The 20,580-nt window shown below is 39.9% G+C and overlaps 1 protein-coding gene across 1 annotated transcript in view; it reads left to right on the forward strand.

Annotated features, from left to right (window-relative positions):
• Window positions 1–4,319: 4,319 nt before the first annotated feature.
• The window catches only part of Uggt2 (UDP-glucose glycoprotein glucosyltransferase 2), a 128,610-nt gene continuing 112,349 nt past the window's right edge, over window positions 4,320–20,580 (forward strand). Inside the window, exons 1-7 of the mRNA XM_059273201.1 lie at window positions 4,320–4,509; window positions 6,819–6,901; window positions 11,904–12,034; window positions 12,462–12,574; window positions 13,542–13,716; window positions 16,682–16,778; window positions 18,445–18,517. Coding sequence (XP_059129184.1) covers window positions 4,346–4,509; window positions 6,819–6,901; window positions 11,904–12,034; window positions 12,462–12,574; window positions 13,542–13,716; window positions 16,682–16,778; window positions 18,445–18,517 — 836 coding nt within the window. The 5' untranslated portion in view covers window positions 4,320–4,345. The remainder of the gene's footprint in view (window positions 4,510–6,818; window positions 6,902–11,903; window positions 12,035–12,461; window positions 12,575–13,541; window positions 13,717–16,681; window positions 16,779–18,444; window positions 18,518–20,580) is intronic.

Consider the following 20,580-nt stretch of genomic DNA (forward strand, 5'->3'; position numbering starts at 1 on the left):
TTTAGATATGATTTTTAGCACATCCAGCTGCAAATGTAACAGAGCCAAGATAATTCAACAATAAATGTTGATATTTTCTTCTTTGGGATTATAGTACTACTTGAAATGAAGGCCCCTCTTAACTGCGAGTTGACCTTCAAGCAATTAGCATTGACTTTCTCCAACCAATTAAACTCATATTACAGTACTTATTTTAAGCTAGAAGGTATTGTAGCAGACAATGCCTTTATTGATGTTGTCTTCCAAATTGTCTTTTGTCTTCTAGAATCTCAATCCATGCCTTCTTTCCAGACTATTTCTTCAAAAAGAGATACTTAAAGAAGGTATACATGAGTTTTGCCATGAGCCTATACCTCACTCCCTAGTTTCTTAACCACAGAATCCCAATCTTGCCAAGAAAGAGAAAATATCCCAGCTATAAAATTCTGTTTCCTGGGATTTATCAGGACAGAAGTTGTCACAGAGCATGGAACTAGTCAATAAATAGATGTTGTTAGCAGGCCTTCTGTGGGAAATTGTATTAAATAGAATCAGCTCAGTTAGTTATCCAGGTTTTATCTTTGGTTTTGATCCTTCTTCCTTCTTTATCCAAGAACATATTAATGATGCCCGGAGATATGGCCACCAGCTATGATGATGAGGTCAAAACCATGCCTTAAACACAGACAACAAAAAACTGTATCACTCTGAACTGCCATAAAAACTTGTTTCTAATTTGATGAGGACAAGAGAAAGAATATCTTACTAGCTGAAGCTATTCTTTACATAATTATGAGGAAAACCCATCTGGCCAATTGTGAAGTTAATTTTCCTTTTCATTACTGGGATTTAGTTCAGGGCCTCATGTTGGCTAGACAAGAGCTCTCGAACAGTGAGCTATATCACCAACCCTCCATTGACTCCATTCTTTAGGAAGGGCCATGAGTGTCAACCAAAGTCAATCTTCTAAGTAGTGTCTTCAGAGATGACGAGTGAAGAGGGACAAAGGTCACTGTCTTGTACTTACACCATTATGGAGAGTATTGTCTTCAATTCAGAAATTAGCTCTGAAGTTAATTCTAAAAGTTATGCTTCAAAACAACTTGATCATTTGGGAGATTAAAATTAAAGCCACAATGAGATATCACCTCATTTTTGGTGAGAATACAGAAAAATTGGAACCCTTGTACATTCATTCCTTTTTGGTGAGAATGTGAAACAGTACAATCGATAAAGAAAACAGTATGGCAATTCCTCAAAAATCTAAAAGTAGAATTACCTATGATCCAGCAATTCCACTTCCAAGTGGAGATCCAAAACAACTGAAAGCAGAACCCTGAAGAGACATTTCTATACTCAAATTCATACCAGGGTATTGACAAGTACTGAAATGTGGAAGAAACTCAAGTTTCCATGGAAGGATGAATCAACAAAATGCCATGATATGATAGCAGAGTAGTGGCCAGCCCTAAAAATGAAGGGAATTCTGAAACATGCTAGAGCATGCTAAAATAAACCAGTCATAAAATATTGTATGATTTTATTCTTGTGATTATCTAGACGCGTCAAATTAATAGAATCAAAAAGTAGGTTGGGAGAAAAATTCTGAAAGTTGCAAGATGAGAAATCCCTGAGATCACTTGCAAAACGGTGTGAATGTACTTAACACTATCTACTATAAAAATCAAAAATGGTTAAAATGATCAATTATCTTACATGTATTTTGCCACCAATAATGAATACTTTGACCTCACTAGCTATGTGTATAAGCATAGAAAGTAGTTGTTTAATACCAAGTTCTCACAAAACGATTAATCTAAAAATGACTATAGTTCACAGCCACTACTTGCTGCCTTAAAGCCACTATAATGAACCACATGTGTGATCCTGCACACATGCCATCAAAGATGACAGTTAGAGCTTGGGTAACTCAGTAGTAAAATACCTGCTTAGTATGCACAAAGCTCTGGGTTCACTACCTGGGATTCAAAAACAAACAAATAAAAGCTGGGGTTAGACATTTGTAACTTATTTTAAATAAAATATGGAAAGTTATAAAATTGGACTTGCTGATCCTTAAATTAAAAACTCTAAACCATTATTCATTTGCTTATAATTTTGACATAATCTTGCCTAGAGAGGAGATATGACAAATTCTTTAAGTTTATAAATCCTTCCCAACTGGAATAAAATGTAAGAATGCTTTTGTATATTTAAAATATTCCAATTAAAACATGAGAATAGGGTCTACTTTACAACAAAGGATATCTAAAAAACAAAACACGGCATTTTAAAACTTCATTTAAACTTTTGAGACTTCATTTAGGCTCAGAAGATTAAGATTCTTATTATCTAACTTTATTCTCACACAGCACATTATAATCACTAAATGCAAGTAGCCCACTCTGCACCTTAAGAGGAATTCAAGATGATTTATTCCATGAAACACGTTTCTTATTATAAAGAACTCATTAATCACTTCTTCCACATATAATGAAAACTGCTATCATGAATTTTTCATTCACAGTACCCTGAAGTGACTAACTGAATTGCATTTTCCTAAAAAAAGAAAATGCTAAAGTGTAATTATGTCTCTGAAGTGTGTACGGTTCATGGCCAACCTGTACCAAGGGGTTATTGATTTTTAAAACTTATTGATCAAACTTTATAATTTACTGATTTTAGAATCCTTGGCTATTTTACCGACTTAAAATGCTTCGTCTTTTTTTTTTTTTTCTACCTGCACAGGGTAATTACATAGAGAAGGGAACTTGAAGGTCACCCAGTATCACCCTCTTATCTGCAGAAATAAGCCTGGAGATGACCGCTGTGAGGAAATGTCCTAAAATCACTTAAACTGCTGGGAAAATACCCTAAGAGATAAGATGTGTAATTACATAAATGGTCAATAGTAAGTGAATTCCATTTTCTCCAAAAGAATGATGTAGCCTGACCACTACTTTGAATTCAACAGGAATGTGTGCTAACGAGTTTTATTAGTGTCCTTTAATGATATATTGCATGTGACTTACATAGCAAGTCGGTTTTTTGAGTCAAGATTGACACTGTATGACATGTGCTGGCATTTAAGACTCTTCCTGTCAACATTTCATTTCCTTCTATCCCACAATTTCAGCCAACAATGAAGACTTAAAGCAAATACACGTAAAAGTTTCACAATATACCTTTTCTCGGGTTCAATGGGCGGAATTGTAATTCACTGGCCTTGACTCTCTGTCTGTCTACCCAGGACTACCAAGGACCTACAGAGGCCTCTTCAATACTGACTGATCCTCAACATACATTGTGCCAGCAATGAGTGAGGTGTGAATTCTCGCAGAAAAATACTATCCGCAGTAGGGGAAACAAACAGGCACTGTGTTCAGATCCTAAAGTGAAAATCCAACGATGAAAATGCAACAGCTGAAGAGATCTGGGGAGCCTGAAGAGTGAAGAAGTCACAGGAAGAAAAACCCGTAAGTGAAGACACCATTTTGGAAGTGAGACTCACCTGGGCATCTTTCAGAACACGGCCTTCTAAGGAAAGCTAGACACATGAGGGGAAACGGAGTGCTCTCTGTCTGTCTGTCTCTGCCCCCCCCCCCCCGCCTGTGTGTGTGTGTGTGTGTGTGTGTGTGTGTGTGTGTGTGTGTGTGTGTTGGCCTCTGGAACAGGCGGAGTATACCCACACAGGTGTACACGGATGGAGAGCATGGGCTCTGTGCTCCCCCCGAGCTGTTTTTCCCTCCTCTCTCTTATTACATGTCACCCGTGTTTTTCTGACCAGCTGTCATCTTTTGAGGCAGCACCGCTCAGTCTTGTAAGTGCACAGGAATCACCTGGGCCTCCCAAGCGGCTGAGAGTAAGGAACCCACTTCTGCACCCAACTCCAAAAGCGAGCGTGGCTCCTGCGGATGGGAACTTGACAGCCACGGGTGACCGCAGCTCCCCAACATTGCGCGGGAGTCTGCGGCTTTAGGAGTCACTTTGGAGGCCTGGCCTCAGCCGCCCACACCGCCCTCAATTCCTCCATCCTTCCAAGGAGGATCCTCAGCGCGGGGGTCCTGGACTAGCTGGTTTGGGGCAGCCCCAGCTAGTCTTAGACTGGTATGGGCGGACAGGCTGCGCACCCGGTGTCCCAGGCCTTCAACCCCAGGACCCCGAGACCCCGCGGCGGACGCTCGGGAGCTGCGGCGTCGGCCCGCGTGGGCCCCCCACCCCGAGCCCCCTGGACCTCTGCGGCCACGCATGCGCACGACCCTGGCCGGCCGTGTAACGGCCTGCAGCTCCCCCCACCGGAAGTGGGCGGCGGCGCACCCGGAGCCGCGCACTGTGGCGTGGCGGCTCGCGCTTCCCTCGGCGCGCCATGGCGCGGGCCGGAGCCGCGAAGGCGCTGCTGCGGCTGCTCCTCCTGCGCTCGGTCGCGCTGTGGCTCGCCCTCCTCGGCGCCCCGTCGGCGGCCGCGTCCAAGGCGGTGACCGCACACTTGGCTGCCAAGTGGCCCGAGACCCCGCTGCTGCTGGAGGCCAGGTGGGTGCCCTGCGGCCCAGGCCCAGCGGAGCGCCGAGGCCGGGGCGTGGCGCGGGCGGAGGGACCCTGGCCGCTGCTCCTCCAGCCGGTGCTGCCCAGTCCCGCGTCGTCCCCTCCCACCCCAGCGTCCCCTGAGGTCTGCCGTCCTCCGGGACTGCGCGTCTGCACAGCCCCCGGCGCCTCACACTGAGTGCCCGCAGGTCGGGCATCCCTGGGCGTCTCTGATCGGGTGGCTTCTGGCTCCCTCGGTGTCCCCAGGCACCTGGAGCATCACTGCTTCGCTGCTCCGGACAGTCACTCTACACATCTCTGCCCCTCGCTCGCCCCACCTTCCCCGCGCGCGCTTAGGGCTTTTGAAACTTCTCTGTCTCAGTTCGTGTCCCTGCAGGTCTTGCCGATCTGGAAGGCGGAATGTGGCGTTAAATGCAAACGCTCGACACACTTCTGGTCAGCAGATCGTGTTTGAAGCACCTGGTTTTCTAGTTAACATTTTTGTCGTGTCTCATTCCCAGGTTTTTATGGTGGTGAGGCAGCTTTTCGGCGATACTCCCACTGCCCGCCCCCCTTCTCGTCCAAGGGGATTTGTTACTCATTCTGTGTAGTTACCGTGCAGAAAGCAGACATAGATATAGATTTTGTCCTTTCATATTCCGGTAAACAGAAATGCTGCCTTTTGTGGCTCATGGTGGCAAGCCTTTGCCATCCCTGCGGAGCAGGAGGATCGTAATTCATGAGTTTTTGGCCAGCCTGGGGCTACAAAAGGGACACTTTGTCTCAATTTTTTTTCTATCTATTGGGCATAACGTCTTGTAACTATTTTATGTATTCACAAAACAACATCCAGTGGTTCTAAAACGAAACCTCATCACCCTGTGTTACATTCTAGTTATTTGATGCCATGCAACAATTTTTATTGACTAAATTATTATAGCTTCCTCTTATCCACTGTGTCTCCTAGCTGTGGTGATATACTGTGGACCCTAATAAACTTTGCCTGAAGGTCAGAGGACAGAACAAGCCACTAGATTAAACATAGAGGCCAGGCAGTGGTGGCACACACCTTTAATCCTAGCCTGGGAGGCAGAGATCCATCTGGATCTCTGTGAGTTCAAAGCCACCCTACACTACGTGAGATTGACTCGGTCTAGGAGAGAAACACCCAGGCAGCGGTGGGACACACCTTTAATCCCAGGAAGTGATGGCTGGGCGGAGAAAGGTATGTAAGGCGTGAGGAGACAGGAACTAGAGGTTTCGGCAGAAGTGTCCCTTTCAACTAGAAGCCTTTTCAGCTGAGGAAGCTCATTCAGGCTGAGGAGTTGGTGAGGTAAGAGGTGGTGGCTGTGGCTTGTTCTGCCTCTCTGATCTTTCAACTTTCACCCCAATATCTGGCTCAGGGTTTTTTATTATAAGACTTTTTAAAATTTGAACCATGTCTTGTGCTCCACATTGGGCGCCAGTGTAGCCAGAAGTTTCTCTGGTCCTGCCCGGCCCAGCGGTGGAGATGAATCTCTTTCACCCAGGTCCCACAGCCACTTTAAACACTCAGAGGTGTATATTAATTACAAGCTGTATGGCCTATGACGTCAGCTTCTTGCTAGCTAGCTCTTTTGTCTTAAATTAACCCCTTTCTATTGATCTGTATGTTGCCACGTGGCAGCGTGCCAGGAGCCCTACCCTTGGATAAAGCTGATTCTCCTCCCTGAGAAGCCATCGGTCTCTGCCGGCAGCTTTTCGGTTTGGGTTGGGGCCTAAGAGCCCGTTCCTATCCACGTTGGAAAGTTGTCCAGCTTGATGTTGTACCAGTTTTACACAGACAACCACGGCTACTGTGAGCTAATGAGTTCAGGGGTCTTGTGTGCAGAAGTCAGTTTCACAGCAGCGCTCCTCTGCCCTGTGTTACAGTGTCCCCTGGACTTGAAGAGAGGTGTTAAGGACACAGTCTATGTGCAGAGATCACCTATGGTTAAGACTTGATGAGTTTTCTCCCCAAATAGCCTGCAGTCTGATTTCTCCATGTCTTGTGATCAAAGTATTGGGTATCTTCAGCAATAGGGTCCTATATATGACTTTTATTTACAGTACCAATTGTGCTCATGAACAGTAGATGATTTCTTCATTTACTATTTACCTTTAATGTTCTTATTTTTGTTACCTTAGTAGTATTTCATGTAGACAGAAAAACAAATTACACATTTCTAAGTTGTCAATAATGATAAAGAAAAGCTTTAGAGGTTTTGTAATAAAATATTATTTTGTTCTACAGTGTAGTTTATACTAGCTAAACTAATTTTTGTTTTATTTTTTAACAGTGAATTTATGGCAGAAGAAAGTAATGAAAAGTTTTGGCAGTTTGTGGAAACAGTGAGAGAATTAGCAGTTTATAAGCAAACAGGTAAATGATGTACAAAGTTTAGCATATGAAATTTATATTTACATGCATGCCTTAGATATGTTTTAAATGCTAATTAAATATGAGTGCTAATTGCTGCATTAGTAATCTTAAACATTAAATTTGAAGGTTAGGCATGTAGCTCTGTTGGCAGAGTTCTCACCTAGCATGCAAGAAGCCCTGGTTTGGATCACCAATATTACCAAAGAAACAGGCATAATGGCATACTTTTGTTATCCTATCATTTATGATGCAGAAGGATGAGAAGTTCAAGGTCACCCTTGGCTATATACTGAATCAGATGTCAACTGGGGTACATGAGACCTTGTCTCAAAACAAAGAAAGAAAAAACCCTCTCTAAACTTGAAAAGATGATTTAATGGAAACTATGCTGTCTGTTTTTATGTCAGCTTGGCACAGCTAGAGTCGGTTGTACAGAGGGAACCTTATCTGAAAAAAAGTCCCAACTCAGATTAACCTGTGTGCAAGCCTGTGGTACATTTTTTTTAGTAAGTGACTGATAATGGGAGAGCCCAGCCCATTCTGGGTTGTGCCAGCCTTGGGAAACTGGTCCTAGGCTATAAATGAAAGCAGGCTGGGGCTGGGCATGGTTGAGGCCAGACTAGTTGACAGAAAATTCAGGCCCGCCAAGGCTAGATAAGAGAGACCCTGTCTCAAAAAGGGAAAGAAGGAAGGAGGAGGGGGAAGAGGAGAAAAAAGGAGAGAGAGAGAACAAGCCAGTCAGCCTGGGGGAGCAGCTCTCTTCCACGGTCTGTTCATGGTCCCTCTGCTCAGGTTTCTGTCTCCAGGTTCCTGCCTCCAAGTTCCTACCCAAATTCCTGCCCTGACTTCCCTCATGAAGGACTGTGTGATCAGGACCTGTAATCTGCAATAGACCCTTTTCCTCCCCAAATTGCTTTGAGCCATTGTGCTTTATCACAACAATAGAAACCCTAAGAAACTGTTCTAAGCATTCATTTCTAAGATACAAAGCCTGTAGGAAAACTCAAATAGTAATGATTATATATTAAACAAAAATCAGAATTGTTGAGTTATTTAACCTAAATTTCTTAGACATGGTATTAGTTTTGCATCTAGGATTTTTTTTCTTGTTTTAGTAGAGTTTATTTTAAGACTACAGCGAAAGTGAGCAAGAAGTGCAGAGATTCCTCATGTCTGCTCTGCTTACTCGCATGAAGAGCCCCCCTCATTCAGAGCCCTTCACTTGAGTCAATTAGCCTGTAATGACATCATTATTATTTAAAATTTATACTTTACCCTCTTACTCTTGTACATTCTGTGAGTTTGGACAAATGTTTATTGGCCTTGCTTCATTTTTATTGCCTGTGTACTTTTGCCTTTAAACTCTTAAAGATGCTTACAGTAATTACCCTAAAAAAAGTCAGATAATGTGTTTTCAACTCACTATCTATACAATTAATTCCTATTTTATAGATGCCAAAAAGTGTGTATTTATTAATACATGCAATAATATATTTTTAGAGAATATCAAAATATTGAAGATATTAAAGGTAGGTTTTGCAGCAGACACTATGGGGTTAATTATTCTAAAGGAAAGGTTTTTTTTTTTAAGATTTATTTTTTTTATTATGTAGACAATGTTTTGCCTGCATGTACACTTGCGTGCCAGAAGAGGGCACAAATCTCATTACAGATGATTATGAGCCATCATGTGGTTGCTGGGAATTGAACTCCAGACCTCTGAAAGAGCAGCCAGTGCTCTTAACCTCTGAGCCATCTCTACAACCCCAAGGAAAGATTTTTTTTTTTTATCATGAAATAAAATAGATGACAAGAATGTAGATTCCCATAAACATAAAATCTTTAGCCATCTCAACACAGAAAACTTTTTACTCTAGGTAAAGACTTTTCTTTTTACTCAAATAAAAATGGAAGATAGTTTACCTGTTCATTTGCTGCAGTCTGTTTGACTCAAGCAGCTTTGAAATTTAGCAATTTTTGATTTAATTAAATAGATTCTAAAAATAAAGAGGTCAGATACACCTTTGATGGTATTTTAAGTAAAATTTTTCTGAAACCTAGTAATTTCTTCTTTTAAAAACTACTTTTCTGAACCACGTGAGTATTTAGTAACCATTATTAAGAAATGCTGGACACTGCTCAAATGATGGTACTCTAAGGGTGAGTGAATATGATGTGTGTCCTCAGTACTTTATAATAGGTGGAGGCAGCAAAGCAGCTGTGCGTTTACCAGGGCTCTCCATGGTGTGAGGGAGGACACAGGAGGTACCAGGTCAGTGTAGAGCGGAGCTTCGGAAACACGTTCTCCTTGTGACCCTTTTCACTTGGGAAATTTTTACATGACCCCAAACATACAGGCATATAAAATAGCTATAGAACCAAAAAATCATGAGGAATTGATTTCAAAACAAATTAGGCATACAAATAATTTTGCCATTTATTAAAGATGAAAGCAAATTTGAGTTGAAGCTAATGAAATGGATGTCCTTGTTTGTCTAACATACAATCCAGAGATTCGTGCATCTGTTACTTACATGCCTTACAAGTCAGTAAGGGGGCGTTAAGTTTGGAACTGGGGGCTGGCTCCGTTAGTAAAGCACTTCCTGCTGGAGTAAGAGTCTGATCCCCACTCCCCTGTGGCTAAGAAGCCTGTGGTCATGCTCCCAGGGCTTGCTGGTTAGCCAGCCTAGCCTAAGCAGTGAGGTCAAGGCCAGTAAGACCTTGCTGCAAAAATGAAGGTGGAAGGTAACTGAGAAATAACACTTGAGGCTGTTCTCTGATCACATGTGTGTGCATGTATACGTGTAGCTAGAGTTTTCCTGCCTGGCCCACAGTCAGGACAAATCTCTCTCACCTGCCAGTCCCACAGCCGCTCAAACCCGACCAAGTAAACACAGAGACTTATATTGCTTACAAACTGTATGACCGTGGCAGGCTTCTTGCTAACTGTTCTTACAGCTTAAATTAATCCATTTCCATTAATCTATACATTGCCACATGGCTCGTGGCTTACCGGTGTCTTCACATGCTGTTTGTCATTGTGGCAGCTGGCAGTGTCTCTCTGACTCAGCCTTCCACTTCCCAGCTTTATTCTCCTCCTTGTCCCGCCTATACTTCCTGCCTAGCCACTGGCCAATCAGTGTTTTATTTATTGACCAATCAGCAACACATTTGCCATACAGAACATCCCACAGCATATATGCACACATGTCCATGCACACACAGCCATATGGACATACTGTATTTTGTAACTAATCCATTACGTTTCTGTGTGCATACAATGTATGTTAAAAACACTTCGGTTCATAGCATTCAGTCTGAGCTGACTGTTTCAGGAAGCACCCATTGGCATTGCCTGGCATAACCAAATGCTCAGAGTAAGGTGTAGATTGCAAAACTATAAAGAGAATGAGTCAATAGCTGACTACGCTGGCCAAAAATCCATGTGTGGTTTACATAGATTAGGTTCCAATAGACAAAACTTGAGTAAAATGTAAGGGGAAGATGAAAAGAAAATTGAAAAGGTAAAATAATGACCCGCCATTTATTTGGTGAGCATGAATTCGTTTTAATAGCATAAAATAGCCTAACACTATTTCAAAATAGAGACAATTTTGTTAGTTATAAAGTATAGACATTTACAGTTTGTTTCTTAAAATTTTATTCTTTGGTGATTGCATGCGTGTATGTAATGGACTCTAGCTACTTCCACTCCCTCTGTCCTCACTCATTTCTCACCCCACTTTTACCTCTGAAAAGTCCTCTCCTATTTCCGTACCTTCCTTTCTGTGTGTGAGCCACTGGGTTTAAATAGTGCTGCTTCCATGACCATGGATAGGAGGTTGTTTACTACAGCATGGATGTAGAGAAAAGAGCACACAGATAGAAGATGCTTTCCCTGCTTATCTCCATCAGCACCCCTCGGCTGTCTTCAGCTTTATACTACCATTCTCTTCTCCCCCACCCCCAAAATTAAGTGACCTTCGTAACCCAAAGAGTTTTAAAACCGAATTCAAAGAGCCAATCTTCTCTTTCATATCTGGAGATCAGCTTAGAGTAAGGGAGCAGTTTCTCAGTGTGCTCCTTCTCTACACAGAGTGATACTTCAGATGAAAGGCAGGTTTGGATTGTGCTTTCTGGAACACTGTGGACATGCTGAATACACTTGGCTCACTGCACCAAGCTTGGTGTGCTTCTCAGTCATATTGTGCTTCCTTTACTATTCTCCACTCCCCGTGAACCGCATACTGGATCTAACACTCATCCAGTAGAGTAGCCCACAACTTTGGAATACGTTGAAGTGCATATAGATTCCCAATAGAGTTTAAGGGCAAGATTATTTTAACCTTATCTTTTGTTGATTGCTCAGAAAACACTGAAACAGACAAATTTTTTTTTTGGCAACTATAGGATGAAGTGCTAAATGGTCTTATTAATTAAAAAAAAAAAAAGCCAGAACCAGATATTGGGGTGAAAAGCTGACAGATCAGAAAAGCAGAAAGAATCCAACCACGTTCTTACCACTTGGAGATCCATGCCAAAGAGACCTACTTCCTGTATACCCACACCTATATGCCTTTCTGTTTTGCATTTCACTTACTCTCTCCACCCAGCTACATCACCTCCTCTTTTTGCCTAGCTCTGTCACTTTCTGTCTGTCTGTACAGACCTTCAAACCTTTATGGTTAACTAGTGTTGGAATTCAAGGAGTGTGTCACCACGCCTGGCTCTGTTCCCAGTGTGGCCTTGAACTCACAGAGATCCAGACAGATCCCTGATAGGATTAAAGGCATGTGCTACCATTGCCTGACTTCTATGTTTTAATATGTGGCTGGCTTTTTCCTCTGATCCTCAGATAAACTTTATTGGGGGACACAGACAAAATATCACTGTACTTACTCAAACTTAAAATATGATGATTTGACATTGATTCAATTAGCACTGTAGGTGGGATATGCCAGCATATTGAATGTAAAATGCTAACATTTTTTTCTCTTTGTAGAATCAGATTATTCTTACTACAACCTAATCCTGAAGAAAACTGGACAATTTTTAGACAATATACACATCAATCTCTTAAAGTTTGCTTTCTCTATAAGGGCATACTCTCCAACTATTCAGATGTTTCAACAGGTAAAAATACCCAAGCAGGATGCATACTATAGTATATGCTGAGCTATTTAAAGTGAACACCATTGACTCAAAGTGTTCCAGAAATATATTTCATTCCATAACCTGGTAATGATTTTATTACCATTACTCTCATTGATTATTATTGAAAAGAAGAAATATTGTCGATTTAGAGTTAGGAAAGCATGAAGACACATTGCCAGTGAAATTTCTTATAATAAAAATTTTGTAGAATTTTTTTCAAAAACTTGCATGTATATTTCAACTAGGATAAAGTTGATTTTATCAAATTATTTCTTAAAATATTTTACATTAATTAGAGCAGTAACTTAATAGTAAAAGATGAATTATTTTAACCAAAGTAACAGTTAGGTTTAAGATTATGTTCTAATGATGAGTTCCTGTGACAGCGTTGTGTTTGGGATTGCAGGTTGCTGCTGCTGAGCCACCACCAGATGGATGCAGTGCGTTTGTGGTTATCCATAGGAAGTACACCTGTAAAATTAGTGAGATTAAAAAGCTGCTGAGTAAGGCTGCTGCAAGGTAAAGTCATAGAATAGAGAAGTGCTGTATGGAGAAGAGAATTGGAGTAGAAATTTTAATACTCTAAGATATTCAGAGATATCTGCTCCTGTTTCCATTAGTGTTTGCATGAAGCTTTTTATGTCTTTTAGCCCATTTTAAGGATAAGAAAAAAATCCTCATGTTGCCACTAATTTTGAAGAAACTAGGACTGTTTTTAATTAGAAATGTGTGAGGAGGGGTCTGCCATCCCTTACTTCCTTGCTCACACCTTGCACATTTATCAGATGCTGTGTATATGTCTGAATTTCTGTGTAAGGAAAACTTTTCCAAAATAGTGGCCTAAAGCAGTAATTACTTTCTATGGAATCTGAACATTTCTTTCACATAGTCTTCTTCTATTTGGTTTCTTTTTTATTGTATACTAGATATTTAACTGGTCTGTACCTTAGAAACTGAAAAGGTTAATAAGTAAATGATAGTAACTAATTTTACATGTAATGGTAGAATTTACTAGAAACTGTGAATAACCTAGAATAGTGTAAGTGAAGTGAGTTGTCAGATTTTGTGCACATCTGCAGGACTCCTCTACCTCCTGAACCTTCCTTAAGGATTTCATTCATACTTCTTGGTTTTTGATGAAGGTGTGCCATTCATGATCTTTTAAATATTTGGAAGCTGTTTTCAGGGAATATGAACTATAGTGAAACCTTATTCTAATTAAATATACATTTTAATTGATTAAAATTATATTATTAAATTTTTGTTATTTTATTGACAATGTATGTACCTTACTGGAAATTAAAGCATTTTTAATAGTCAGTTTTGGATAAAACAAATTTCTTCTTTTCCTATTTCTGTTTTCCTATTTCTGTAGTTGTGTACATTATGAATTCTTTGATAGTAGAAAGTATAAAATATCATGGTGTTTGTCTGATGTACAGTTGACTCTCACTGCTTTTGAAAGTTTGTATTGTTTTCATTTTAGACCCAGGCCTTACCTATTTGAAAGAGATCATAAGTTTCCTACAGGCAATGAGAACTTACCAGTGGTTATTCTCTATGCAGAAATTGGTACAAAAGAATTTGCTGAATTTCACAGAGTGTTGTCTAAGAAATCTAAAAGTGGTAAAATTCTATATGTTCTCCGCCACTATATTAAGGTACATGCTTTGTGTTGTTATTGTTTGTTTTACCAGTATTAGTAATTTGTTTTATTCTTTTCTGACCCAGACTAAAGGTTTTTCAGTTTTATTCATCTTTTGTATGGAAGCCACTTTGGTTCTGTCTAATATTGTAGCTTCTTTCCTTTATCTTCTTAGAGTCTAGTTTCCTTGTGCACGCTGGTTTCTTTAAATGACCTTTAGATTTCTGCATTTCGATGCTTTTCCTTTGTTACTGCTGTAAACATCTACTGTTAGATATTTCTAAGAACTGTTTTAGTTGATCGGAAACATTTTGGAACATCATATTCTAGGGAGAGATGAGCATGGGCTGCTCTAGTAGTCTCCTCCATGTCTCAGGAAGCTAAATCCTGAGAGAATATTGCAGTTACTCTAAGAATTACAGTAACAACAAGAAAAGGAACAGCTGTGCTACAGAGGCCATCTGTAGGCTTGTCTGTCTCGTTAATCATATAGCACTAAAGTGTTTTTCCACTGCTCCTCACTATTCTCATTTTAAAAAATTTTATTGTATGAGTTTGATTAAATCTTGTTAAATAATCTTAAATTTTTTGGTAAACTAGTGTATAGATATTTTAATAGTTCACATGAAGATTAAAAATATATAGCAAAAACTTACATATATATATCAAAAGCATAGGTCTATTGAATGTATTTTATAAATATTAACATATTTAAGTCATTACTTCTTCATGTGCCTCTGTGCCAAGTATTATTTACAAGGCAGTAAGATAGAAACAGTCCGTTTTTCAGAAACCTACATTTTAGTGGCAGGAGGTGAATAACCCATAAGTATATTATGTTAGATGATAATAAAGTGTTTTAATAAAAGCATGAAGATAAGAGAAGATCAAATGATGGGACTAGCGTGTGCATACAAAGCATTCTGTAATAGCTGGTTCTCTTTACACTAGTAATTCTCAGTCATTTTCCTTTCTTTGCTAGAATAGATAGATAGTCATCAATAGCAGTAGCACATTATGGGTGTAGTTCTGTACTGGGTGGAGCAGACCAGAGATGAGAGACACATTAAAAGAAAATGGATAGAGGAGATAAAAGTGCATATTTGTTCATCATGCTAATATGGCCCCTAGAGTATGTGCCTGTCCTTTGAGGACCTGTCTTAAATATTCTTTGGATAATATAACCAAAGATATACTTCTGTAGGATCATTTTAACCATGAGGATGCTTTGTACCATTAAATTATGGCCTTCTACTTAATGAAGGGCATCTTAAACACTCACAGTAGCTATGGTATAAATTGAATCAAAATGTGATTTTAATGAAAATAGACTTTCTTGTGCTTCCTTTTGAGCAAATGCCTTTTTGTGTGGAAAGGAGAGATGGAAATATGAAGATTTGTCTTAGCCCTCTTGGCCTACGAGCACTTCAGTTTACAAATCCAAGCTTATTAAACTACAATTTAGTTTGTATTTTAGTATATTTCAAAAGGAGAAAGTACATACAAATTTAATGAACATTTTTCTTTTATCCAGGAGCCAATAACTTTTTAGTACCAATACTAGAAATTGGTTATGAGGAATTGCATCTCCTTTGTGAACTCTGACAAGATGTGTGGCCTTAAGACTTCACTTTTCTAAGCCACCAGCTACAGTTTTGTTTTGGGGTAGCTATGTGAAATTGAAAACTCTTTAGAACATTTTCAGCTTTTTCATATTAGTGTAATTGTAAATAACTCAGTTTCTGCATGCTATCTTTAATTGTAGTGTTCCCAAGACACTAGAAAATTAAATGTTAGTGTGAGCAGCAGTTTGAAGTACTGTGTATCCAAAGGTCATTCCTATATGTTTGTATTTAGAAATAAAACAGGCCAAGAGATAGACGCTGTGCTGATAAACTTAATTTGAAGGCTAAGAAAAATGTTAGGGAAGGAAAAATAAAGGGGTGATCCACTACTGTTTTTCCTTCCCTCCATTCTGTCCATACATACCCTCTATCACATGTAGGCATGCCAAACTGTCCCTGTGCAAAGACACACGGCTTCTCCTAAGAGGTTAGTGCATTCAGAGTTCTAAAACTAGTTTTCTAACCCTGGAATAAAACGCCAAATGACAATAGTTGCAGCATGGCAGATAGGAATTTCAGGATGGAGCAGGAAGAAAACTTAGACATCTTTCTAAAAATCACATATATTCATCTGCGTTGCCTCCTACAACATGAAATGTAACTTCCCTTGTTTACCCAAAGACTCTCCAGAGATAGATTTTATATTTGTCCTTTCCTAGAAGGAGGAAAATTATTACTAAAATTCTAAAAATGTAAATATTGCAGATAGCTCAGGTGTGGTCAACTATAGTAACTCATTACTTTGTGGCATGTGGAATATTTTAGTCATTAAAATTACTCAAAAAGAGAGCTAAGCAGAATTTCCAAGGCACAAAGCACAGAGTGTTTTATTGTCTATCTGTCTCTAGTCTCTACTTTTCATTATTTACTTTTGCTTACTCTCCAGTTGTCCTGGAACTAGCAAGTCTTGTGGAGGTGAATGAAAGAAGTACACTTTTGTTGCAGCTTTACTGTATTGGAACCTCTGTTAACTCATTGTAGATTTGAGCAGAAATCTTTTCCATTAAAAAATAGTAAAGAGTCATGACTAAGTTTTTAGTAAGGAAGAGGTCTTCAACAAAATTCTGGTTCTTTGGTAGACTATGTAGAGAGCATAAGTGTTCGCCCACTAAAAATATTTCATGGTGGTTAGAGCTTTTTGTGTTAGGCGGGGGCTGTAGGGCTGTAGCCTGGTCTTAGAGTACTTGCCTTGCACTTGCACGGCCCAGGGCTCAAGCCTCAGCACCTAGCCACATGCACACAAGTGTGCCCCAGTATCAGTATTTCACTGTACTTACCCTAATGTGTCATGGTACTAAGTTTAATGCAAGATTCCTTAACTGTCTCTTGTTTTTCTAAAATAAATTACTTGACCAGAAGCCAAGCTCCAGGAAGATGTTCTTATCTGGCTATGGAGTGGAGCTAGCGATTAAAGACACCGAATACAAAGCATTGGATGACACACAAATTAAAAGTAAGATTTTTAATGTTTAAATAAAGCTGCTTTTCTGTTCTTGGAACATTTTATTCATGTAAACAATGTATTTGGTCACATCCACTTCCCCCACCCTCCTTCCAGTTCTGCCTACCGCTATTTCCAGCACATCTTCCTCTCAATTCCACATCCTCCTCTTTGTGGTTTTTATAACCCACTGAGTCCATCCAGTCACTGCTTCCCACATGCACATGGATGTAATGTCATCCATTGGGGTCTGATAGGCAGCTTACCAATGGCCATTACTCCTCAAAGAGAAGTGACCCTCCTTAGCAAGCTATCAGCTACCAACAGCTCTCAGCTAGAGCTGAGACGTGACGGAATGTTCCAGTAGATTCGTATTGTGCAGGCGACGTCTGGCTTCGGTGAGTCCGTGTGTGTGTGTGTGTGGCAGCCTTGTCCTGAACACAGGTCAGGATTCCTAGCACTCCTTCTCATTCATCTGCAGCTCTTCTGCTCTTTCCTCTCCCCCAGCAGTGCTTGCTGTGCCTTGAGGTGGTGTGGGTTTGGTATATAGTTCATCTGTAGCAGAGCACACACAGAGCATTCTTAAAAATAATAATAATCAAAACTGCAGTAGGTTTTTGAGAACTCCATGGAGTATGTTTTGATTATATTCATCTCCTCCTCCAACTCTTCCCAGATGCACATACCCTTCTCTACCCACTCAAATTTGTGCCTTCTTAAAAAGAGCAAGTGCAGTTTGTGCCCCATGTATCCCTGGGTGTGTGACCTTCTACTGGAGTGTCACCCGCTTATCAGTGGCGCACTTAAAGAAAGCTGACTCTCCTTTCCCGGCAGCTCTCGGCTGGGAGATAAGCAGTTCCTAGTCCATCAGAGCTCTGTTTCCCTTTTGTCCTGCCCATTTATTTCTGTGCCTTCACTTAGAAAAGTTTGTCTCACTTTATTAAAGTTGTCCGTTTGTCTTTCTCTTTTCCTGCCAAGTGTGGTATTTATCATGAGTGTCTTTTTCCGGATAGCTGTCCTGTCAGAAATCATCATAGACAGCAGATTTTTATCTAGTGATTAAATTCAGCAGATAGTTAGCCAGTCCATGACTAAATCAGAGCACCCTGCAGTTGGGCTTACAGTCTGAAGCACAGAGCTTCAGCAGTGTAAGGGGGGACGCATACCTGCTGAGTCACAATAAACTGCGGTGAAGAGTGAGCCATTGCACACTTCCCATATTTGACTTCCACACTGTTTGGTAGAAGAAGGAATGAGTATAACGTAACAAGGTTGTTCTTTGAAGCCATGAGTGTGTGGTGTCTTTCTAAAGATCCCTTGACTATCTTAAGATTGCTTGAATTGTGTAACACTCATGTTTATTAGAGTGTGGATCTACCATCAGACCTGAAAGCAAAAACCAGGATTTCTTGTGGATCCTTTGTCTTATCATTTTGGCTTATAAAATAGAAAGCTGTTGCTGTAAAGTAATTTATATGGCATTTATTGTGCTTATATAATATTTAACCATCTAAGCCCATTTTAAAAATAGTGCACATTAAGAATTATAGTATACACATGCACATATATTAACCTTGTGCGTGAAAAAAAGCAATGTAAAACAAATAGAATTTATTTAATATTGAGAGTTCTATGTTCTTTTCCCAGCCTACAAATATTTATTTTTCCTTTAATGTAGCTATGACTGATGCTGCTATAGAAAAGGAGACTGAAGCAGATGAAGTTCAAGGATTTCTCTTTGGGAAACTAAAGTGAGTCTGAATAGAAATGAAATTGATTTTGTTATACACTTCAGCTTTGACAGTAGTTGATTTGACATGCCCTGTTGGCACGTGCTCTGTTTATATATGCACCCTGCCCTAGTTTGAGTTTCTATGGCTGCTGGGGTGGAACGCAGTGACCGAAAACAAGGTGGGGAGGAAGGGCTTGTTTGGCTTGTACTTTGTAAGTCCTCGTGAAGGAAGAGGTCAGGACAGGACAAGCGGAGCAGGAACCTGGGGGCAGAAGCTGATGCAGAGGCTGTGGAGGGGTGCTGTTTATTAATGACTTGCTCCTCATGGCTTGTTCAGCCTGTTTTCTTATAGAACCCAGGACCACTAGCCTAGGGATGGCACCACCCACCATGGGCTGAGCCCTCCCCCATCAGTCACGAATTAATGGGATTAAGAAAATACCCTACATCTAGATTTTATGGAGGAATTTTCTCAGTTGAAGTTCCCTCCCTTCAGATGACTCTAGTTTGTGTCAAGTTGACATAAAACTTAACAAGTGAACATATCGTTTTATGTGCACACTATTATCTTTATTTATTCAAGAATTTGCAGACAGCTAATGTCAAAAAGCTAGAGAAAGCAAACATGAAAACACAAATTTTTTTTTTTTTTTTTTTTTTTTTTTTTTTTTGGTTTTTCGAGACAGGGTTTCTCTGTGTAGCTTTGTGCCTTTCCTGGAACTCACTTGGTAGCCCAGGCTGGCCTCGAACTCACAGAGATCCGCCTGGCTCTGCCTCCCAAGTGCTGGGATTAAAGGCATGCGCCACCACCGCCCGGCAAAACACAAAAATTTTAAATGATCATTAATTCTACAGCTAGGAGATAACTGTCACTGCAATAATGTTTTGGCATGGATCTTTCCAACCTTTCCACACATATTTTATAATTGAAATAAATGCCTACAGAGTGTATTGTTTTGCACAGTGGAACTGTATTATGCACTTGCTTTTCCAACATACTTTGAGAAAACTGCCTCACTGAATGGGACTTTAAATTATTTCCTCATAATTCCAATTTTTCTTGGTACAACTTTCAGAGAAAAATTCAAGATATTTGTACTTCTTGAATTTTGATATGTATTTGTTAATTTTCGTCCTAAAATTTACTAACATATCTGCACTAGCATGTGAATATATCTGTGTCCTAGAACTGTGCTAACAACATACTATTTTTAAATTTTCTGTCAGTGAATGAAATGATTCTTTACAATTATTTCACTAAACTGAAACATTTTGTAGTTGGAATTCAGGAATAGTCAGCTATTGTCAGTTTGTTCCAAGGATTAGCTTCTTTTCCTGTATTTAGTGGACTTTGAGTTTCCTCTCCGGTAAGTTGCTTATTCCTGACCTCTGCTTTTTTTGTCTTGCTGTATGTTTGCCAGTTTTTTTTAAACATTTTTCCATGTATTTGAATTATTTACTATCAAACTTTATTTCCTTATTAATCTTTAAAATTGAAATATATTCAATTTACTATTGTGTCTAAATTAGTATTTTGAATTCCATTTCTGATATGGCATTGCATATCCAAAGTAATTGGCAAAATAGAAAGTTGGAACTTTTGACAGCTTTTATTTAGGTCACAGTGAAATGTATATTTCTCCTCTTTTAATCAGGAAAAAAACAGTTCTATAAACAAAGCCTCTAATTTTATAGAACTAGCTAAACCTTGAAACTGTGGAATAATGAACATAACAAACCAATGGTCAGTTATCAAATGTGCATTGCCCTGTGGTGTTTTTAGTCAGTCCTACCGTCCTCGTTACTGCTCTGTTGCTGTGAAGAGACACCATGGCCAAGGGAACTCTTAGAAAGTACTTAATTGGAACTTGCTTACAGTTTCAGAGTTTTAGTCCATTACCATCATATCAGGAAGCATGGCAGCAGGCAGGCAGGGATGCTGAAAAAGTAGCTGAGAGCTATATCCTAATCCATAGGTGGGGGGTGTTCAGAGTTCAACACTGGGCTTGACATGGGCTCCTAAACCTCAAAGCCCACCCCTAGTGACACACTTCCTCCAGCAAGGCCACATCTCCTAGTCCT

Source organism: Peromyscus eremicus, chromosome 9, assembly GCF_949786415.1.
Source record: "Peromyscus eremicus chromosome 9, PerEre_H2_v1, whole genome shotgun sequence".
NCBI lineage: Eukaryota > Metazoa > Chordata > Mammalia > Rodentia > Cricetidae > Peromyscus > Peromyscus eremicus.